Source organism: Telopea speciosissima, chromosome 3, assembly GCF_018873765.1.
Source record: "Telopea speciosissima isolate NSW1024214 ecotype Mountain lineage chromosome 3, Tspe_v1, whole genome shotgun sequence".
NCBI lineage: Eukaryota > Viridiplantae > Streptophyta > Magnoliopsida > Proteales > Proteaceae > Telopea > Telopea speciosissima.
Window position 1 is genome coordinate 20,083,925 of NC_057918.1, and position 21,645 is coordinate 20,105,569.

Below are 21,645 nucleotides of genomic sequence, written 5' to 3' on the forward strand. Positions count from 1 at the left end.
CTAATATAAACAGTGTAAGAGTGGAATTAAACATGTTACATGATCATATAGACGACAAATATAGAAGATAATTAATATGTAGATATAAGGGAAAAAATGTTTGGTTATGAATAAGACGATCGTACTAAAGCATAGGTTCACATAGGGGTGTCAATACCCAACCCAAACCGATGAAACCGGCCCGAACGAGCCCGGACCACACCGGACCGAACTCTTAATGGTTCGGGTTCGGTTTGTGGATCCAGAGAGGCAAACGGTTTGGTTTGGTTTGGGCTAGCCCGACGGTGCACCGGTAGCCCGAACCCAAACCGAGCCGACCTAACCCGATAAATAAGTAAATAAATAAATGCCTAATGCCCCATTGCCCCCTAAATGTGTTGTGATAGTTTCCCACTTTATCTCATATCCTTTGTTAGTGATTACCCAACCAATTGTATCCATAGGCCATAGGACATAGGATACAAAGATGCATTGTATTTGAAATATTTTATGTATTTAAAAGAGAAAGAGAAGAAAAATTAGCACTAATCGGAACTTACTAGTTATATAAAACCGGTACCAAATCGAATCCAAACCGATATCAATCCGTTATCATAAATCGAAACCGACACGAAACTAAACTGCACCGAAACCGAAACCGCACCGAAACCGAACATTTCTTAATGGTTTGGTTTCGATTTCTATAAAAGTCACACCGAAACCGAAAAGCCCAAACCAAAACCGGCCCGAACTGGCCCATTGACACCCCTAGGTTCACATGGAATCACTTTGAATTTAAGACCAATAAATATATGGAGCCTATTCCAAACTTAGGTGGTGATTTTAGGTCAAGAACAAAAGAGAAACATTCAACATTCCTAATAGTAGTAGGTACCGATAGGTCACTATCCTCACAACTGCTTCCTTGTAATTGGATTTTTATTTCTTTGATGGGGCCATAGAGATCTAGAATTAGGGTTTTAGACTTGAGGTTACATTATTTTTCAAGTATAACCCCTCGCTCGTGACAGCTACTATGCTAAACAATAAACAACAATAATGCACTTCATAAACGATATTATACACTATTTACCTCTAAAAGAAAATTGCTATTATACACTTAAAACCAAAATAATACAATAGCTAGCCCTATATCTACAACAATAAGAGGATTCAAAGATCACTACGTTTTAACCATTTGAACCACTCGCACATTGGGATCATCTCCACTAGGGCTGCATCAGGGTCGGATTGGGCTGGGCTGGGCTTTGTAGAACCCTAGCTCAACCCTAAATCCCCTTAGCTGGGCTTAGGCCCGATCCGACCCTGACTCAGAGTCAGAAAATTTCAATCCTGAGGGTGGGCTGGGCTGACCCTGATTGACCCTCATCTTGGGGAGGGGGAAGGAAATACATGGGCTGGAATAGGCCAGGGAGAAAATTATCAATTCTATGTAAAATAACACTGTAATAAAATGTATTATATTACTTATTGTCTTCATATACAATATATTATATAACAAAATGTGGGTGACATTTAAAGTTTATAATATATATATTATAGTATAACTTAAAATAGGGTCGGGTCAGGCTTAGCCCGAGGCCTCAATCCTGACCCGACCCAACCCTGACTCAGGGTGGGTTTGGGCCGACAGGGCCAAACTTGCAACCCTAATCTCCATTAAGTGGAAAATTTAATGAGGTATCTGAACGGAACGATGCGATACAATCCAACTATCGTATGCCTCATTAGGCACTCATTGGACGGGATGCTCATTGGAGAGATCCAAATCCCCCTAAAATGCTAAGTAGATCATAATCGAACGTTAATGAAAATGAGGAAAAGCTGGTGCCGATGTGGACCACACTTTAAAAAAAATTTGATTAGCCAATTACATCAATTCAGTACCCTTATGGCAATCTCTGAGCCCGGTTTCACTTTAAAACAGCATTATGGGTGAAGCTTGTGCGGTGCGATCAGGGTTGTTATGGGCTGCTGAGATGTGTGTCCTAGCGATGTTGAAGGAATGCTCCACGACATCCACACTTTGACAACTAGTTTTTCATCCTGCTCTTTTGCATGTATTCCTAGCAAGGAAGGTCCCGTTAATGGCATATAAGAGAGTCTAACCTATTTCCACTCCTTGGTTTCATGAGTTTTGTAATCAAGATGTCTTGAGTTCGGTATGTTTTTTTTTAATAATATTATTTCTTAAAAAAAATACAGTACCAGTGGGGACCATGGGTTGTGATGATAGAACGAAATCCAAATGTTGATTTAAATCACAATATTGAGTATCATATTAGTCACTACCAATATTGATATTGATACAGATTGACTGTTGTCATATTGGGCTGATTCCAGATTAAATAGTCACATTTTTTTTTAAAATATACAACATTCAAATTGTATTGGCCGATTCATATCGTGTCAGTATTGATCTCAGGTAGGGGTGTCAATCGGTTGATTCGTGCCGATTTTGGGTTTGGGTTGAGTCGGGTTTCGATGTGGAAATTGTGAATCCGAAACCAAACCAACAAGGAAAGTTTAATTTCAGCTTGATTACGTTTTAGTTCGGGTTTGTTATCAAGTTGTCTTCAGTTTTGATTCGATTTAATATACATATTTATAGAAAATTATAGAAAAATATAATTTTTTAATGGGTTTCGGGTTGTTATCAATTTTTTATCGGGTTAGATCAATTTGGTTTCGATTTCGATCTAGGTTTTGAGCCAGTTTCGGTTTTGATATCGGGCTCTTTTAATTTCCGATGTTGTTTGCCTCGGTTAAGGGGTCATAATACCCCAATCCGAAACTTGCCCAATAAAATCTTCAATTCGATCCCAATTTTGACACCTCTAATATGAAGTACGGACCGACATGCATGTACAATACCAAGATTTAGTTTCATTAGCCCAACACATCAAAATCGCTTCTCCTAATCTAATCCTTAGTTTTTAATACAAACACCACCCCCCCTCCCCCCAAAAAAAAAGAACGTCTGCGCCTCTGCAGTGCACTGTCTAGTGCACCTCACTCGTGCATCCAACAGTACACTAAACAGTGCACCTTTAAAGTTCATCTTCTAGTCTCATGGCTACCGTCGAATGCTCAAGTGTGATGCACTGGGTGGTACACCGCATTTAAGATGATAAAAATTCATGATTAGCGTGGTTCCTACACCCAGATACAAATCAAGGCTTTTGTGCGTGAATAGATCATTCTGTCCCTATTGATCCTCTCAGTGTATACTTTCATTGGTTACAATTAGTGCAGGGGCTACACGACCGGTAGAGCTCTTGCCGGAAGATAAAAAAAAACTAATCGTATCAGTCGCACGTGCCGCACAGCGAAATAAAGAAAAGGCAAAAAGGCAGAATCAGAATCTAGATCCGACGTCCATATCTTATCGTCAAACGCGGGAAATCCTGTTTGTTTCAATCTAACGTTTCAAAAAAACCCTCAAAATCCAAGCGTCCAATCTATGGCGACTTATCCAAGGACAAAATGATCAACCAATCCAACGCATCATAACTGTTAGATACCATCGAACGGATAAAATTGAACAACATCAATACGTTTTGAAGATTGCTCCCCTCAGGTAGAAGAAATAAGAACGGTTTCATTTTTGAGATTTTTTCTACTTTTACATCTTCTCTTCTTCTTTATGCTTCTTGTTAACCTGCGCACTTCCGTCTGCTTATCCTGCGCACACCTGCCATGTCTCAGGCCTTCCCCGATTCAATCCTCGTGGTAAGAATCTCACGTTATAGAGATCCCCTTTAAAGGGAAAAGAAATCACAGCAGAAACAATTGCACAAACGATAACCGCAATGGAAGTCCAGAAAAGTCAGTCAAAACTTACAAGAACTCAATCTTCTCTTATTCGATCTTCTCCAACCATTCGATCTTCAATCCATAGTCTCTCTGCTATACGTGACGAAGAATCTGCATCAGAAGAACAGAAAACTCACAAATCGGTCTCAGGAGCTTCAAATCGTCTTTCGAATCGTTTGAATCGTCTCATCCCTGTTCTGGGCACGGCTTTGTTGAGTTTCTCTCTCTTCTTGTTCTTCTACTTTTATCTCAGAAGAGAAGAGATACCCAATTCGGAAAACTTGTTATTAGCTCTTATTTTCGTCGCCGTTGCGCTTTATTTTGGTGGGAAGAATAAGGGTTTCATTATCCAGACCGCATTGTTTCTAAAACAATTCTGGGATGAGAAGAACAAGAAGTTAGGACTTTCAAAGGGAAGAAATGAATCTGTTGAATGGTTTATAGGCGACGAAGGCTCTTCTTCTTTCAAAAAAGAGAAGATTATAAGAGAAGGTGTGGAGTTTTACAGTAATGGTGATTTCTATGAAGGTGAATTTCACAGAGGGAAGTGTAATGGGAGTGGTGTTTACTACTATTTTGTGAATGGCAGGTATGAGGGAGATTGGATTGATGGGAGATATGAAGGATATGGCATTGAGAGCTGGTCGAGGGGGAGTAGGTACAGAGGGCAGTATAGGCTAGGTTTGAGACATGGGTATGGGGTTTACAGGTTCTACACAGGGGATAGCTATGCTGGGGAATGGTTTAATGGACAGAGCAATGGTATGGGAGTTCAGACTTGCTCTGATGGGAGCTGTTATGTTGGTGAATTCAAGTGTGGTGTCAAGCATGGCCTTGGTTGCTACCATTTCAGGTAAAAAAAAAAATTAATCTTTCTGTCTTTTATTATCTTTCTTTAATATGTAAGGAATTGTGTTTCAACCCTAGTAATGTTCTGGAGTATCAGTGGAAGTAGTTCTCTTCTTATTGAAAATGATAGATTTATAAAGGAATGTTGTTTTAGCCATAGCTATGCAAGAAAATGTTGGATTAAAGAGTCGGAATTTGATTCAATTGTTTTCTTGGTGCCTTCTTTTGGATGAATAGAGAACTTGTATTCTTGGAGGCTTAAATGCTTCTATTATTGTGTTGCTGTGGAATTTTTATGCTGTACCCTGATGGATAGAACTGTAAAATTTTGCTTGGTATTCAATTAGGGTTTCTGTTTGTTTTCTTGGACACCCCAGAAGTATTGTGTTAGATGTCTAATTAATATTCTCGTTATAAGGTGGGTTCTGTCCTGCATTTCGGTTATTTTATTTTATTTTTTCTGGTTTGTTATCGACTGATTACTTGATCATGTTGATCCTTTAAGTTTGGAGGTCGAGTGGATTCCTAGTTCTTCTAATGTTACTCTTCGAAATGACATGATAAAGTTTAGAGCATTGAAGAATGAGTAGTCTACTGACATTACATTAGTGAGCAGTCGCCGAATTTGGATTCATAAAACAGTGAGGAAAGTGGAAACAGATTGATCTCCTCCTGTTAAATGGTGTTAGGCGCTTTATATCTAAACTTCATTAGTTTATTTTCAGTTTGGAGGGAATGAAGAATTCAATCTTTCACAATCTTATTGTTGCGATCCTATGAATCCTTGTCTGTTTTTAAGTTTAATTACAAGTAATCTGTTTAAGCATCTAATTGCTGACGGCTACATCTGGTTGTGATTCAGGAATGGAGATACATATGTTGGAGAGTATTTCGGAGACAAGATCCATGGGTTTGGGGTCTATCAATTTGCCAATGGCCACTGTTATGAGGGTTCATGGCATGAAGGTCGGAAGCAAGGTTTCGGTATGTACACCTTTCAAAATGGCGATGCCAGATGTGGAGAGTTGGACTCTGGTGTCCTCAAAACTCCTCTACCCCAATTAACTGATTCAGTCCTCCGGTCAGTTCAGGTATAATCAATTATCATTAATATCACATTGACTGTTTTAATCTTATTTGTGCTTGGGTTCCAACGCCTTTAAACTTTTCTGTTTGAACTTCAGTCAGCTCGAAAAGCAGCAGAGAATGCAAGTCGTCTTCCCCCAGTTGATGACCTAGTGAAAAAGGCCGTCATTGCTGCGAACAGAGCTGCTACTGCTGCTAGAGTTGCAGCCATCAAAGCTGTTCAGAACAGAATAGATGGGAAATTTTGTGACATGGATGTTTAAGACATGAGTCTCCCCATACACAACTGTAAATTGGCTAAGTTAATGTGTTTCAGCGGGTAAGTATCCTGGGTTGGGAAAAGCTAGCCCGGAGAGACAGAGAGAGGGTTAACAGTAGATGATGATGATCTAGTTTTGTTTTTGATGAAGTAGATGATGATCTAGTTGATCACACTGTAACATGTACAGAATTCCATATGTATATCAATGAAATGAATTTTCAAGAGCTGTTCCTGTCCAAGTCTGCCTCACTCATCACCAATGTCTTAGGTCTTTTGCAACAATTTGGTGTCTAGTATTTGAATACTTTTCTCTAATTCCATTCAAATTCAAAATGGTTTAATTCTCCAGTTCTCCAGAACTCATGAACCAATGCTGTAAGATAGGATTTTCCATAGTCCTCATGACCAGGTGGAAAGTTATCCCTCTCATAAAGGACTTCCATTGAAAGGATTGATTCTGGAATAGTAAAGCTTGTCTCATTTTCGCAAATTGAATTAATGACAAACCCTCCTCCCAACCCCCTCTCCTTCCTCTCACTTTCCACCTGGGGTTGGGATCTACCAAATGGAAATAAGTTTTGTTTTTTAATAAATACCAAATGGAAATAGAAGGTTTTACACTGACAATAACTAACACTACATTTTTAGCAGAAACGGTGGCATTCTTTTAAAGAACATTTCCAGAATTCATTTAATGGGAGAAGGAAGAATGCGCCTTTGTTCAGATTCCTTCGTACCATTCTCACATAATAAATAATGGGACCCACATTGATACTCTCCTTTTTTGATCATGTGGGCCCCATGTGGACCCAATATGTGGATCCAATATGGATAATACCATTTTTGAGCCCTTCATTGGTGTAGTGTGCAGATTCATTCATACATTACCTTTGTAGGAAACTCATCCCCTTATTTATTCAGGATACATTTATGGGAAGAGATCATTGTCTGGTCATATAGTGCCTACACCAATGCGGGACCTTCTGCAATCAACCTGGGTGACATTGTTTAGTATCCAAGAGGTAATGAAGATCAATTTTGGGAAACTAATGTACTCTTTCTTACTTCCTTAGCTTGACTGAAAATGCAGCAAATTGAGGATCATGCGGCTGGATTTGAACTCCAAATTGGGTGAAGATACTATATTTATCAATTGCTCTGTATTTAACTAATGTTAGAAGGCCATGTGCCTGCTTTCCTGTGGTGGGATAATGTTGTGTTGCCATTTACCCTACACTTAAGGAGGCACATGGAGTGGGTGGTGAAAATAGTGCGCCTTTCTTGCATGTTTGGATCCACACAAGCCATTTGCATTATATTGAATTTTTTTGGGTGTTTGGAAGCCTGTGAAGATTTCCCTTTTCTTATACTTGTGTTCCTTTTTTTTTCAAGTTATTACAACTCGTGTTCCACTCAATGACAACAAGCCTTTCTTAGCATTGCCATTTTGAATTCTTTGCCTCTCATATCCAACCACTCCCACCTGCATTTCACAATAATGAATACAAGAAAGAACGTGAAAGTGGGTGGGGTTAGGGTGGAGGGAGGAATAGTGAACAGTGAGGGGCGTGTGATTAAGAAAAATGATTTTTCTGTCTTTTTGACTAACCCTAATAGATTGGTTTGGTTTGAAACTCCTATAGAGATAAGGAAGACCTCACCATGACTAACCTTTGTCCCCAACGTGAATATAATTCAAAGGATGGTTCCAAAACACATGAATAAAAAACTATAAATGAGATGCATTCATATTATTCTTTATTTTGTAGTACATGGTGTAGCATGTCCCTACAATTCCCCACAATTAAAAAGTATCAAAAAATTTCCCATGACTTTTAGTGTAATAAAGCCCTCTCATGGTGTGTTTTTATTGTTTTTCTCTTTTCTGTCTTGAGTCTTGATCATGTAAGCAACATGTGGATATGATATCGTTTTTCGCACTGTCATTGGTGTGACGTGAAATATTTCTTCATATTGACATCGTGGGAGAACCCTTTCCCTGTTTACAAATTATAGATTTTGGGTTTTGTTTGTTTTCGGGTATACTTGTTTATTTGACCTCTATCATTATAATAAAAGTTTTGCTTTTTCCCTCATTTGATCTAAATCTCTGCTCTGGTCAATACAGTTTGGGGAATCACCAAGATGTTCAACTAAAAACCAAGCTCCAAGAATGTTACTAAAAGATAATAAAACCTTATAAAATTTTGCACTTAATTTTAGTTCTTATTCTTCTCATGTATTCTAGGTTCCAACAAAGCCTATCTTGTTAAGGTGGTTGTTCAACAACCTTGGGTTCATGCCTCTGTTTTGGTGATGAAGCAACTTTTTGGATGATGGTATCTGAGATAATAATATGTGTGTGCATGTGAGAGGATTAAACAATCCCTTGAGTATAAAGATACATCAAAGGAAATATAAAACTTAGTGACCAAACATCAAGGAACAAAAGTCATGGAGGGGAAAACATCACTCAAGTCATGAAGAAACCAAGTCTTGGAAGCATCGAAGAAGAAAAAGATCTTTGTAGCATAGGATTTTGATTTCAATAGTGTAGCTTTATTGTAATCTTATTTTTGTAGATCTCTCATACCTAAAACTCCCTTAAAAGGCCATGAAAGACTTAATTGAACAATCTCCAAACTTAAGTGGCTACAATAGTGACTAAATACTGTCTAGAGTCTAGACACAAAGTTGTGTCAGCAAACATCCATGCTCAGTAGGAGACATTCATACTCAAGGAAAAGATGTCCACACCTTTTCAAAGATGTTTGATGTTAATAAGCAAAGTCCTTAGTCATTGTATGTTGCATCTTTAAGAAGACATATGTACCCTTGGACAAACGTCTATACTCTTGTGCAAACAACTGAATAGTTTAAATAAATTACCTAGGGTACTATTGGAGATTTGCACCTCTGTCCTCGTTCTTGGGGTTATATCATCCAAATTTCGTTCAGTTGGTTCTGCCTAGATTTGGTCGAGAGAGAGAGAGAGAGAGAGAGGGATTAGGATTCTCTCCTTCTTTCTAAGGAGTCGTCACCTAGAAAAAGGTTTAGGACCCATAAATGTCTTCCCCTTTCGGGCCTTTTCGAGGGGAAAAAGTTTGACCCAACAATGGATAAGACAAAGGTTTTTCAAGGTCTTTGGGTAGGTTCAAAGTTACAAGCTGAGAAGGTGTTAGGCGTCCAGTCACACCCGACTGATGGCCGATTTCTTTCTATTTGGACCGTTTTTAATTATCTAACTAATTTTACTAACTAGTCCTACTAACTAGCAAGTATATTCAAAGCAGGAAATCTGACCTAGTCTAGGTATCAAGGCCAAAAACAGTAAAGCATATATGAAAATAGGTAAATATATATAATATAAACATATAGGGGGACCGAACATGAGCATAATTCGCCAAGCTGCCTACGTACCCTTACTAAGGATAAGGTCCGACGTAATTCAACATAGGGATAATAGCATGCAAAGGAGATGGGATCATGTTATATATATGCATATAACTTTTGAAAATCATTTGAACATTACATTTGGTAGCACAATGGCATTATTGGGGGTATTTTTGGTGAAAATCAGCATTATAACATATAAAAGTATAAAATTTTGGGAAAATTAACATTATAACAGCATGCCGATGATTTTGAAATTGTATATATAAGTCTATTGTATTATACTAACACATGAATAATTATGGTCTGAAAATAGGTTTATTTTTTAAATTGCATATATAAAACTAACCCAGGAATTTGAGATTGAGCTTTTTTCTTGAGTCAAGAGCAGCCTCTAATCTTCTATTTTAATAATTCTTCAATAAGGTACGATCCTGAACCTTTTTTTAAATTATTTCCACTGTGTACTTCACTTCTTCTGTGCTTATTTTGCATTCCCAAAGGGTATGTGATCCTACCTATTTAGGTAGTGGTCAGACACTCATGTTTGGCTTTCCAATATGTTATTTAGGTTGTGTTCATGTCTTCTAATCATGCACATTGTTCTTTTTCTTTTACCTTTGCATTCGTAGGTTAGATTTTGCATGTTGGTTTCATGATCCTATACATGCTTAGGCTAGGTCATGTTTTCATTTGTTTCATGATATTCCAAGGTGGATCTCCATAGATCCTTCATGTTGATAAGTTATAGTCTCTTTGTGGATGATGTTGCTTGCTTTAAATATGGCATCTTGTTCTTCTTCTCTATGCATCTATGGATTAGGTTTTTGTATGTTAGGGTTACATATTATTTTCCATGTTTTTTCTAGTTAATTCATGATGAATATTATGATTATATTGATTTACCTAATCTCTGATATATCATGTGATAGTAGTCCATTAAACAATGTAGTTTATGATGTTATCTTCATGATAGTATGCATGCATAGCCAAGGATTCTTGTTTGCATTATATTCTAGTTCATTTATCATGTTAGATCTAGGTTTCTATTCATTCTGGTGTCTGTCTTTTTTTCTTTTTTTTTTTTTTTTTTTTTTTTTTTTTGACAGAGAAAATAAAAGTAAGCATTAAAATAAAGATAAAATATTATTTACAATACCATTAACCGAGATACCCCTCTTAAGATCATTCTTTTTTTTTTTTTTTTTTTGGGGGGGGGGGGGGGTTGAACTCTTAAGATCATTCATTGTTAGTTTAATCAATGTTTTGCTAGCATGTTTTCAGTTACCTTCTCTTTCATGGTCTTCACCGTTAGATAGGGGTTTTATTGGTTTTTCATGGTTTAATCTTGATTACATGATTTTATCTTCAAATTCATATTTCCAGTGTTTTTATCATGTTTTCATCGTTGATTTATCCTAAAGATGGTTTTTATTATTTTTAGGGATTTTTTTTTAGATTTACTAGTCTTGTTTTTCTCTAGGATTGTTTTGGTAAATTTCACCATGTTTTATTATACACAAATGTACATACGTATTTTTTTTAGTTAGGTCACATAAATTAAGGTTTTCCCACTATTTTAGGGTCTAGTCAACATAATCGGGGTTTCCTTCATTTTTCCATGCATTAGGGTTAGGTTTTGAGTCTTCTCATGGTCATGTTGAATGTTTTGTATTTAAATTTAGTATACTAACCTTTGCCTTGCAATTGAATGTTTAGTATGTGCTTACAAAAAAAAAAAAAGAACCTTTGATATGTGTTTTCTAAATTTTCCCTATTTATGTTCAACATTGTATTTTCATTGTATGATAGCTTATATGCATGTGTTAGATGCAATTTAGTAAATTAATATAAAGATTGATTTTTACTAGGTAGACCAAGATGCTTAACACTTTCCCTAGATTGTAACATTGACCTGTACTCAGACAAACGGTTCAACCAATTCCCCCCTTGGTAGCCTTGGGGTCAATTTTTGTTTTGTGTGGCTCATAGACTCTAATTTAGATGATGACTCTATTTGATTCATTTCATCTCTCTTCCCCTAAAAAGTATAAAGTGGATGACACATGGTGTTCCCTGTGTTTGCCCAGAGTCCTCACAATGGCTCATCCTAGTAAACTTAAATATAATAATTTTTTTAATAAAAGAATTAAAAAAAATTCTAGCATACTCTCACAGTCTCACTTATTAGAACAAACCATCAAACTCTTATTTTTTGCCATGTGAAAGGGTGAATTGAAAATTCTTACGGTTGGATGTTTAGGAAATTATATATATTTTCCACATGTCAAACTTTAGACTGAGATTTCATGTATTCTTTCATATGTGGACATGCCCTCATGCACCTTTGTTTTCCTTGGTAATAATTTTCAATACATCGTTTTGCCACTTGGGTGAATTTGGATTCATTGAAATTTGACAAGTGAATATATATATAAAGAGTAAAAAACTCTACTGGGGTCCTTCCTTTCTCCTTTCCCTGTGGAAAATGAATAGTTGAGGCTCTGAAGAGTACAGAAGGACTAATTGTACTTTTCATAAAGGTTTGACCTAGCCCCAACCTTGCTTCAAAAATGTTTGTTTCTAGGCAAGGCTGAGATATTCAACCGAGGTTTGTTGGTTCTATTCCACAAGTTTGAGAGGCGAATTGGATAATGCCTCAATTCACTATTATTCAGGCATCTACCGTTCACCAAACACTGCTATTCGAGGTGATGCCAGGCATGCCCCGAAGTCTCAGCCCTTGCCTCAAGACAAGAGAGATGCCTAGGGTTGTACACTCACCGATGTAATGAATAGGCAGACACCACATCTTGATTTGATTATGCGGAATGACAAAGAAAGGGTCTGGACTCTTCAAGTGCCTCGTTCCCTTAAGTTTGTGGGTGGCAGTATGACTGGATTGGTACCTCATTGAGCTACGATAAGTGTTGGTTTGCCTCTCTATGGTTTGCTCCGTAGTTATGGCCTCATAGTTGAGCTACTCGTGACCAAGTAGGACGGGATGACCCACCTAACAAATTCACGTTTTCTAAAAGAAAAAAGCAGGGTTCCAAACCTACCCGTTGGTAGGAGATGTTGAAATAGCGCATGAAGTAATTGAGTGAATGCAATCTTTGCTTTAGTGCTTCTTCTATTCCAACTAGTATACCAATTCCACCGGGGAATTGGAGGTGATAAAATCCCTACAGCTGCATGCTCTCATTGGTCTATGTGCGCTTGCAGGGGCCACACTGGCCTACAGCAAACACTTCCCCATGCATATATTTTCAAGCCACCTGAAACTGGTACGTGGTAGTATACAGACGGCATTTTAGTATACTTCCGAGTGAGAGCGTGCTGAGAGTCTCACTCTGCACGAGTCTTCTACGCTCGCAACGGTCAGCAGCGAAACAAAGCCGTGATTATGTCATCACCAACTCCACTGAAATTATTCACAAACGCTTGCATCATCCCTCGATGGCCTTATCTTCTTCTGTTACTCCCTCTGTCGCCCTCACAGCACCACTCCAACTAACCTATCCTCTCCTTCCTGCCATCCATGCTCACTCTTCATCCATCCCTTTCTGCTTCCCTGCTAAACCCAGTTGCAAAAGCGACAACTACCAGCTCTGTACCTCAACGAGTCCTTTGAAATGGAGGACTAGAGTTTCTTTCCTTCAATCTTTCTTGACCAAAGGTAAAGACACTAAGACCCTCAAGGATGAGCTTCTTGAGACCATTGCTCCGCTTGATCGTGGCGCCAACGCCTCTCCTGAAGATCAACAAGAAGTCGATCAGGTAAGCTTCAGACACTCTGTAAGATTGAAATTTTGGATCCCAGTATAGAATTTTGAGCACTGTGTAGGGTTTCTCATGAAACCCAGAGTTTTTTGCTTTTTTGTGAAAAGTTGAAAGTTCATGATTTCATTGATTTTGTGGTGATATTTTAAAGATAAAAATATGTATAAGAAGCATTACAAGAAACAGAACAAACATCTCGAGCTTGCGGACAATGAAAATTCCAATTTGTATTCTATGGATAATTTTTGTCTAGATTATAAGGAGGAGTGTTGATCATGAGTGCATGATTACCTTAATTCAGTTGATTTTCTTTCATTGATAGAATTTTTGCTGAATTTCAAAGATGATGTAGAAGAATGATTGCTAGAAACAGAAGTATAGAACAGACACCATGAGGTAGAAGGCAAGTGATTCATTGATGTGACCTACGATGAACATTCGAACTTGGTTTCTATCTGATAATTTGTGTCTAGATGACACAGCATGATTATTAGAACTCAATTAGTTTGCATTTGTTGATTTGCCCTTCATAGGGAGTTGAGATAGATAAACAGTCCTTTGGTAATTAATCAAATGTTAGTATAATGAGACCTAAAAGAGGTAAGCTGATGTGGCCCATTGGCCACATCAGCACATAGCTGTTGGGTTGTACAGGCATTGGATTTTAACACCCATAGCCATTGGGAGTGGAGAATAGTAACCGTGTTTTTTTCTTTTGTAATGGATGGAATAAGGGGGAGGATATATAAACAAGGGTCCTGGTCTCAGTTGATATACACAAAGCATCCATTAGCCATTGTGTTGCCTGAGAAACACAAGATACCAGAACCACCTTGTTGAAGTTTTCCAGCTACCAAAGTTGCAGACTAGGAACAGCAACTGGCTGGAATGTTGGGACCCCAAGGAGGTATATCTTCTTCCTTGTCTTCTTACAAAAGAAGCATTCCCAGTATTCTTTCGAAAGATGCCATCAGGAGATTAATTGTGCTTCGAATTTGTGGAATTTTGCCTTTTCTCTCTTTGTGAAATTGCTATACTGTATCTTTTGCATTATTTTATGGTTGAAGTGCTTTTCTTACATTTTTTGAATATGATTGAGCAAAACATAGTATTAAATGTGAACATCCATAAAAACCCTTGTTTTGGCATGACTCTCCTCAGATGAGTTATTGTAAGAACTAATAAGCTTTTCACCCCCCCCCCCCTAAAAAAAGAAGAAGAAGGAACTAAGAAGCTAGCTAATAAGAAGACAGCCAGTTTTAGCTTTCAACTCATAAACTTTGTGAATATTTTCAGGTAGACAAGGCCATACATTTTATGTGGCACAATTTGGAATATGTTTTTAAAGGTAGCCTGACTGCATAGCTGAAATCCGAATAGATTATGTGTATAACTGCATAAAGAACTGCACAAATGGTATATAGATAATCTCAGCAGGGAATACAAGATGTATTCTGATTAGGACTTATCTGAATAAAATTGTCAGCATATGTCGGATAGTTTACAACATGGTAGTAACAAAGTCAAAATCTTCGGATGACTTGGTCCTTCCAAAATATTTTGCATTCAAGAATGAGCTTTATGAATTACATCCTCATTTTATGTAGGAGCTAATGAGTTGTAAACCTTCAAAAGCCCTTTTTGTTGCAGAAGTTACCAATGAACTGGATTTGTAAGCCTCAGTTATTGTTTTAGGACTACAGAGATTTTCCTATGATCAAAATTCATTTGATGGTCCAAAATAAGCTATGTCCTGTAGAGGTCACAATGACACCAGGTTTTCACTCTTTTCTGTTAATAGGTTGTAGCGAGATTAGTAGCTAGGGAACCAGAACCGAGAGATGGGAGATAAGAAGATGAAAAGAAGAATGTAATAGGGAGAAGAGGAGAACTGTCAAATATGACAGTCTCCCTCATAGTACTTGTATTTATAACCTGAAATTACAATAGAAAGGGGGAACTCCTAATCAGATTAGGAATTCCTAATCATGATAGGATTCCAAGTTACAATAGGAAAGAACAATGAAATAAAACTAAGACTAACAACTAGGACTACAGCAACTCAAAGTAGAAAAAGGACAGACTCAAACTCTAACTAGGAGTCACAGGAGGAGGGGAGGAATCTCTAGAATCGAGATTTCCTCTTCTCCACCTGGACCCGATATACTTTAACATAGGTATTTGAGAGTTTTCTTTGAAACTTACTGAAGCAAGTACAATATTTCATTCTAATTTGAAAGGATATCGTGTCATTCTAGTTCCTGATTACTGTTTCTTTGTTCTGGAACTTCTTTTGACAATTAGATTGCACGTCAGCTTGAAGTAGTCAATCCAACAAAGGAGCCACTCAAGTCTGATTTGCTGAATGGAAAGTGGGAGCTTATTTATACAACTTCGAGGTCCATCCTGCAAACTGAGGTTTGATGTTAACCTCAAGCCATTTATAAATTCTATCCATTATTGATAACTCATACCGAATGTGTGAGACTACTTTTACTGTTCAAACATAAGATGTTAACAGAGTTCTTTCCTTTTCTGCAAAATTAGTTACTGTGTGTCTTTTATTTTACCCTGTAACGTATGTTGTTCATACGGAAAGTTTCCTTCTTTGTTACTATGCTTGTCAATTAATAAGAATTTATCTCTCTAGTTTTTACTGAATTGTAGCTGAGTTGATAATTTTTTGTGGAAGAAACAGGTTTTTGTGATCAAGAACTGAATGTTATGGTGGTTGGCTGCTGCAATTTAGGAAATAGGTTTTTGGGATCGGTTGGACACAGTATATGGTTTTTTAATCCTCTCCTAGTTGCATAGATTTTTCTTGCCTTTGTGCTTATCCTTGGTGTTGTTTGTGTTATTCTCTTTAAGGGCTCTTTGTTTAATGAGGCTTTATGCTGTTAGGTTGTATTTCGGTCTGGGTTTCAGTACCCTCAGTTGTTCAATTTTCTAACAAAAAGTGGTAATGATCAATATTAACATCCAATCTTTTTTCCTTAAAAAGAAACAGTCTTCAACCATTACTGTAAATCTGCTCACACTCTTACCCCATCTTCGTGGTCTATTTTAATGTGTCTCTAGCCTGATTAGATAACATCATGTTTTTTACACGTGGGATAAACTCAGCATATGATTTCTCCCCTCTTGTTTTCAAAGATATTATTATATGGAACTGTTACTCATTAATTCAAATTTTACAGAGGCCCAAATTCTTACGATCAAGTGTAAACTACCAGGCAATTAATGTGGATACATTGAGAGCCCAAAATATGGAATCTTGGCCATTCTTTAATCAGGTGAAATTTTCAATTAACGTCGGACCTTATTGTTGTATTTTCTGTTAAATATTTCTATTTTTTAGGCCTTTAATCTGGTAGTAATGATGGAAACTGTTATCTGAGTCCTTAACATTTATCATGAGTTTGATTCAAATAAGTATTCTGGTAGTCTAGTCATATAGTATGAAGGTCTGCCAGATTTGATGCTTCTATGATCCTCATATGGAAAACTTCTTTGAGCTCTAATTAATTTGGACCATATCCTGGGGAAGTTCTTTGATGCCATTGCGATATCTGGCCTGTGATAAGTTCTTTTTATATATTTTTTTAATGTTATTATTACCTCAAGCATTTTTTTTAATAAATATTATTACCTTAAGCATTGTCTACTTAAAAATTCATTTGGTTCCCAGTGGGAAGTAGTCTGATATTTTACGTCTGGCTACTCCGAACCAACTTTTTTGCATCCAATTGGGTTTATGTATGTCAGGAGAACTCATAGAACTAGTGTTACTACTGTTACTTGTAAGAAACGGTTGAGCTGGGGGTTATATCGAAAGAACATCCATGTGTGGCTATAGATGTCCTACTTTACCTTCTGTGGGATTTTATTCTTTTATTTGTTTTTGCAAGCTATTAGCATGTCAGTCTCGTCGTAAATTAAAATTATGGAAAAGCCTTTCCTATTACTCCCAGCAAGTTGCTTCTACTGGGAAATGTTTTAGAAGTTAAGTGATTGCATATGCATCAATGTTGCCTGGAGGCCAGGGTCAACGAAAAGGGCTCAAGGTCCTGGCTTAGAAATTCAAACACGTTATTAAGGCTTGAAAGAAGGTGGATGCAACACACCTTGAGACTTCCTCCGTGTCTGGGTCATACCTGTATACTATAATTGGAAATTGGGTTTCTTTCGTAGGACTTCGACTATAGCTATATGGTTCAAGTTGATGGTGGAAAAAGTGCAAGGGGAAGCTAAACATAGCCAGGGATGAAGTGGTGAGAGAAGATAGGGTGCTTCCGAGCTTATGTTTTAATGGAAGATATGAACCCGGATAGAGTGGACACATTGGAACAGGATTTATCTAGGCTTAATATTATGCTTTGTTTTGGGCTTCTGATGAAATTTTATTGCTGAGCTCGTGCTCAGCTCATTAGAATTTTTGTTGAGCTTGGATTGGCTAAACAAGCTTATCCAGTACCAATGGTGCTTGGGATTGCTTATTTGAGCTGCTTATTTCTTATTTATGATCTATAAGCATATTTTTGGGTTTCTGTCTTCTTGGTAATTTATTATTAACAGGCTTCTGGAGGGAACTGGGGGGCCAATTTTTTGGTTGATCCAAGTCCTTTGTAATTGCATAATTTTACTGTTCATCTTTAATAGGAATAATTTCTCTTGCATTTTACTTGTACACAATGATGCTTTGAAGTTTCTAGCAAGTTCACTGCAACGTTTTTGTAGGTCACAGCGGATTTAACTCCTCTTAACCCAAGAAAGGTGGCCGTTAAATTCGATTATTTCAAAATTTTGGGCTTGGTGAGTAATTTCTAAATTGTTGTGGACATCAGTTAATCTGTCAAAAAATTTTGATGTTGTATGGTGGTGATGGTTTAAGCAGATGGAAAGTAATTCCTTCCATATTACTGATGTAACTTTGATAGTAATTGGAATTAAAATTCATCCAATTTTAATTTGGTATATCTTTTATTTATGGAAGTCCAGTCTTTCAAGTATTTATCTATTTCTGGTGGCTATGAACTATTGTGCAGATGTTTTATCGTAGTCATATATTTTTCACATTAAGAGCAGTTGTATAATTTTTCATTTGATGGTGATAATTGCACTCCCTTCTTTATACTGCTTCACCATTTTAATAACTCAATTCTTGCACATGGGCAATATTTTCATTTCTGTTTTTGATATTACCATGCTCTTTCATGTTTTTTTGTTAAAAATAATTTCTCCTATTAAGTTATGTAATCCAGTTTCTTAGTGTAACACAAATGACAGCGCATATGAAATCTTTTTTCGTTTCTTGCATGGAAAGATTTTGTTCTTTCATTTCTTGAATGACATTGCATTGAAGGGAATGGACATGAGGAAAAATCACAATAAAGCATTGTGATGAAACAAGATTTTGTAGTTTTTTTTTTAATTTTTTTTCCTTTTCCTTCCTCTTGGTTGCTTTCAACATTTGGAAAAGGTTTGCTGCTGTATTAGGGTTTTCATAGATGTTATTCACACTATGTATCCATGCAGAGTTATTTGAAACGTGGCATTCTGTATGTGAATAGCTTGATTGGAATTTGAAAAAAGTTTGACAATTGATATTCACATTAGAAGAGGTTGGAAGACTAGGAATTAGTGTAGGTCATGTTCGAATTAGAGGACAATGTCAATTATTTGTTTGCAAGATACAAGTTTGCAGCTGCCATATGGGAAGTTACTGAGTGTCGTGAGGATTAGATGGTCTTCTTGGCTTCCATTCTATCAGTGCTAGAGAGCTGGTTGGGAGGGCCTGTAGAGGGAGAGGCTTCAATAGCTTGGTGTATGGAACTTTGCTGTGTGCTGATGCCTTTGGAGAGAGAAACATCCTTTAATCTTTGAGGACAAGGAAAACTGAAAAGAGTAAGGAAGTTATTATCTTTTTGGTTTTTCCATTGTCCCAGAGTTCAGGGGATAAAACACTTGTAGAGTTGGTAAAGATTGGGATGAATTTTTGTATGGGGAGGATGGGCCGAATTGAATTGTAACTGCAACTATTTTCTTCATAGAATCCTTGTGTAGGTGATTCCTTCTGGTATTTAATGTTTATATTTTCTTAGCTTGCAAAAAGAAAATTATTTCTGTTTGATTTATTAATTTTCAATTTTATGGTATTCAGATACCTATTAAGGCACCTGAAAGAGCTCGTTTTGGTGAATTGGAAATCACATACTTGGATGATGAGTTGCGGTAAGTCAAGATAATGAGGTGCATTCTGTGTTAATCTTGAAGATTTGTCTTGCCATTTCTTTTTTCCAAATCATTAGCTGGCAACCGTACTCTAAATGTATGTGATCTATCCTTGAATACCAAGGAAATGGCTTGTGGAGGATTCGAGGAACTATACTTGAAATATTGTTTTGAATATTTGATTTGATATAGGTTTGAGCATGGTGTTAAGACTGTTTAGTATCACTGATCAAATTGGTTGATTTCATCCACCTAATACCTCAAGTTTTCCTTCCAAACTCGGCTAAACTCAGGTGGGTTAGCCGGTTCTGATCCTGCTATGGATCCTGAATTTTAAAACTTCGGTTTGCTGTTAAGACCGTGAAAAGGGAGGGTGGGGGTGGTGGAAACTAGCAAATAATATCTTTAATTTGAGAATTAAGTTGCAAATATAGTGGAGATTTTGTCCACAGCATTTTCTCAGTTGTCATTGCTTTATTTCACAAACAGATGATAGATAAGGGTGGAAAACTACTGTAGCATTGCCAGGGAAGTAAATTGGATTATTTAAATTTGGGAGCAACTTTGGGAATAATTTTTACTTTCAGATCTGTTCTGTACGCATGGTCAACTCATACTAATCTTTGTAAATGATTAATCCTTAGTGTCTGTGCTAAGAAATAGTGGCGAGCCCAGAAATTATAAAGTAACTTTAGAGCTTGCTTTCTATATGTTGTCCTGTGTTGATATACATTGTTGTGGCCCTCACTTAACAACTCGAGCTTTTGGGAGAACCAGTTTGGTATCAGAGCCAGGAGGTTGGGTGTTCGATCCCCTGGTAAGTGTGAGGGGTTTGTATTGTGTTGTTTTTCCCCTATGCCTTGTGCCCCCTTGGTGCCACATGTAGAGCCGTTTGTGTGTGTGTGTGTGTGTAGGCCTGAACATGTTGGGGGGGGAGAGTGGTGTTGTGTGTTGATATACATTGTTGGTGGCCCTTAACAGTACGAGCTATTGGGATAATGATTGTAACACTTTGATTTGTTCTGCAATGTACAACAGCAGGATGGGCTTGAACTAAAGAAGCAACATAACCTCGTTATTCAATTATAGTCTCTCAGCTAGAAGATCAATTCTTACATGTTTCTCTTTTGTCCAATGCTCCAGTTCCTGAGAATGATATATTCATTTTTCTGTTTCCTTTATTGGTGCAGAATTTCTAGGGGTGACAAAGGTAACTTGTTTATCTTGAAAATGGTGGATCCATCCTATAGGGTTCCTGTCTGATGTATGGATACTTCTGCAGCATTATATATGTTTGATGATTAGGATTTCTATCGAATGAGAATAGAGAGACTTATTATATTCTGCTTGGAGACATCGGCTATTGTACTTCAACAGAAGAGGGTAACCTGGACAAGCTTTTCTTGTCATGTTTTGTATCAAGTGCAAAATTTGGATGCTGAATTTGCTCTTACTACATACAATTCCTTCCTTTTCAAGGTAGCTTGCCTCTGGCTATGGTGTGTTGTGTATAATGTATATACTTATCACATTTGTGAAGAGACCAATTAAATGTTCAGGCTATTGACAATTATGAATGTAAAAATCTTCATTCTGAAATGAAGGGTGCCATTGGCAAGCATTTGTAAGATAGTGTTTATAGAAAATCATGATGGAGTGCAAACATTCATGACCCTATAAATGTCACAGAATATATCATCTTTCTTTTCTTCTGTCAATCCTTGATTCCCTAACCCTATTAGCCTCTTGAAGTAAACTGCTATCGATTTAATCCATGATTTCCTACTTCCTGGTAATTTCTTGAAGTGTTTGCTAGTTGGTTTGACCTATATTCTTTACCTTCTTAATATGTTGTTGATTAATTAGTTTTACTAATCCCTGGTTAAATCCTTGATGTGGTCACCATCAACTTTATCAATGATCCCTACCCCCCTATTTCCCCTCTGTAATTGGTGTGGTTCTTTAAATAGTCCCCCAGGCCCCAACCAGAGATTAGATTTGCCAAGTTTGACATTTTAATTGAAACCTAATATTGGCCCTTTTTGATATATCTCTGACAAGAGAGTTTCTGGAATCTTCCTTCCAAGATCGCTCGCTGCAATTTGTGAGATTTGAATCCTCTCCAATTCCCTAAACTGTGGGGCAGTTCGGGGCAAAAATGTCTACACGTGGCAGCTCGGACATCCAACGGTCCGAGTTCATTGACTTCCGTTTTTTTATTCTTG

At 37.2% G+C, this 21,645-nt stretch overlaps 2 protein-coding genes across 5 annotated transcripts; both read left to right on the forward strand.

Moving 5' to 3' along the window:
• Positions 1-3,622: 3,622 nt before the first annotated feature.
• On the forward strand, positions 3,623-6,140 carry LOC122653822 (radial spoke head 10 homolog B-like). The gene is made up of 3 exons (XM_043847771.1): positions 3,623-4,669; positions 5,528-5,756; positions 5,850-6,140. The coding sequence occupies exons 1-3, from the start codon at positions 3,813-3,815 to the stop codon at positions 6,012-6,014; spliced, it is 1,251 nt and encodes a 416-aa protein (XP_043703706.1). The 5' UTR covers positions 3,623-3,812; the 3' UTR covers positions 6,015-6,140.
• Positions 6,141-12,799: 6,659 nt separating this feature from the next.
• Positions 12,800-21,050, forward strand: LOC122656614 (probable plastid-lipid-associated protein 4, chloroplastic). 4 transcript variants are annotated; one of them, XM_043851213.1, is made up of 7 exons: positions 12,801-13,186; positions 15,494-15,607; positions 16,387-16,482; positions 17,927-18,001; positions 19,350-19,420; positions 20,611-20,677; positions 20,713-21,050. In XM_043851213.1, exons 1-7 carry the CDS (start codon positions 12,866-12,868, stop codon positions 20,716-20,718), a joined length of 750 nt encoding a protein of 249 aa, XP_043707148.1. In that variant the 5' UTR covers positions 12,801-12,865; the 3' UTR covers positions 20,719-21,050. The 4 variants fall into 4 exon arrangements, with proteins under 4 accessions (XP_043707149.1, XP_043707150.1, XP_043707148.1 ...); XM_043851212.1 differs by having other exon boundaries at positions 12,802-13,186; positions 20,611-21,050; XM_043851214.1 differs by lacking the exon at positions 17,927-18,001 and having other exon boundaries at positions 12,800-13,186; positions 20,611-21,050.
• Positions 21,051-21,645: the final 595 nt, after the last annotated feature.

Excerpts from the sequence above, each read along its gene's own strand:
- LOC122653822 (XM_043847771.1), top strand. The coding sequence starts at position 3,813 with ATGGAAGTCCAGAAAAGTCAGTCAAAACTTACAAGAACTCAATCTTCT. Across the intron at positions 4,670-5,527 it reads CTTGGTTGCTACCATTTCAG|GAATGGAGATACATATGTTG; the intron begins GTAAAAAAAAAA and ends GTTGTGATTCAG. Across the intron at positions 5,757-5,849 it reads CAGTCCTCCGGTCAGTTCAG|TCAGCTCGAAAAGCAGCAGA; the intron begins GTATAATCAATT and ends TTTGAACTTCAG.
- LOC122656614 (XM_043851213.1), top strand. The coding sequence starts at position 12,866 with ATGGCCTTATCTTCTTCTGTTACTCCCTCTGTCGCCCTCACAGCACCA. Across the intron at positions 15,608-16,386 it reads GGTCCATCCTGCAAACTGAG|AGGCCCAAATTCTTACGATC; the intron begins GTTTGATGTTAA and ends CAAATTTTACAG. Across the intron at positions 18,002-19,349 it reads ATTTCAAAATTTTGGGCTTG|ATACCTATTAAGGCACCTGA; the intron begins GTGAGTAATTTC and ends TATGGTATTCAG.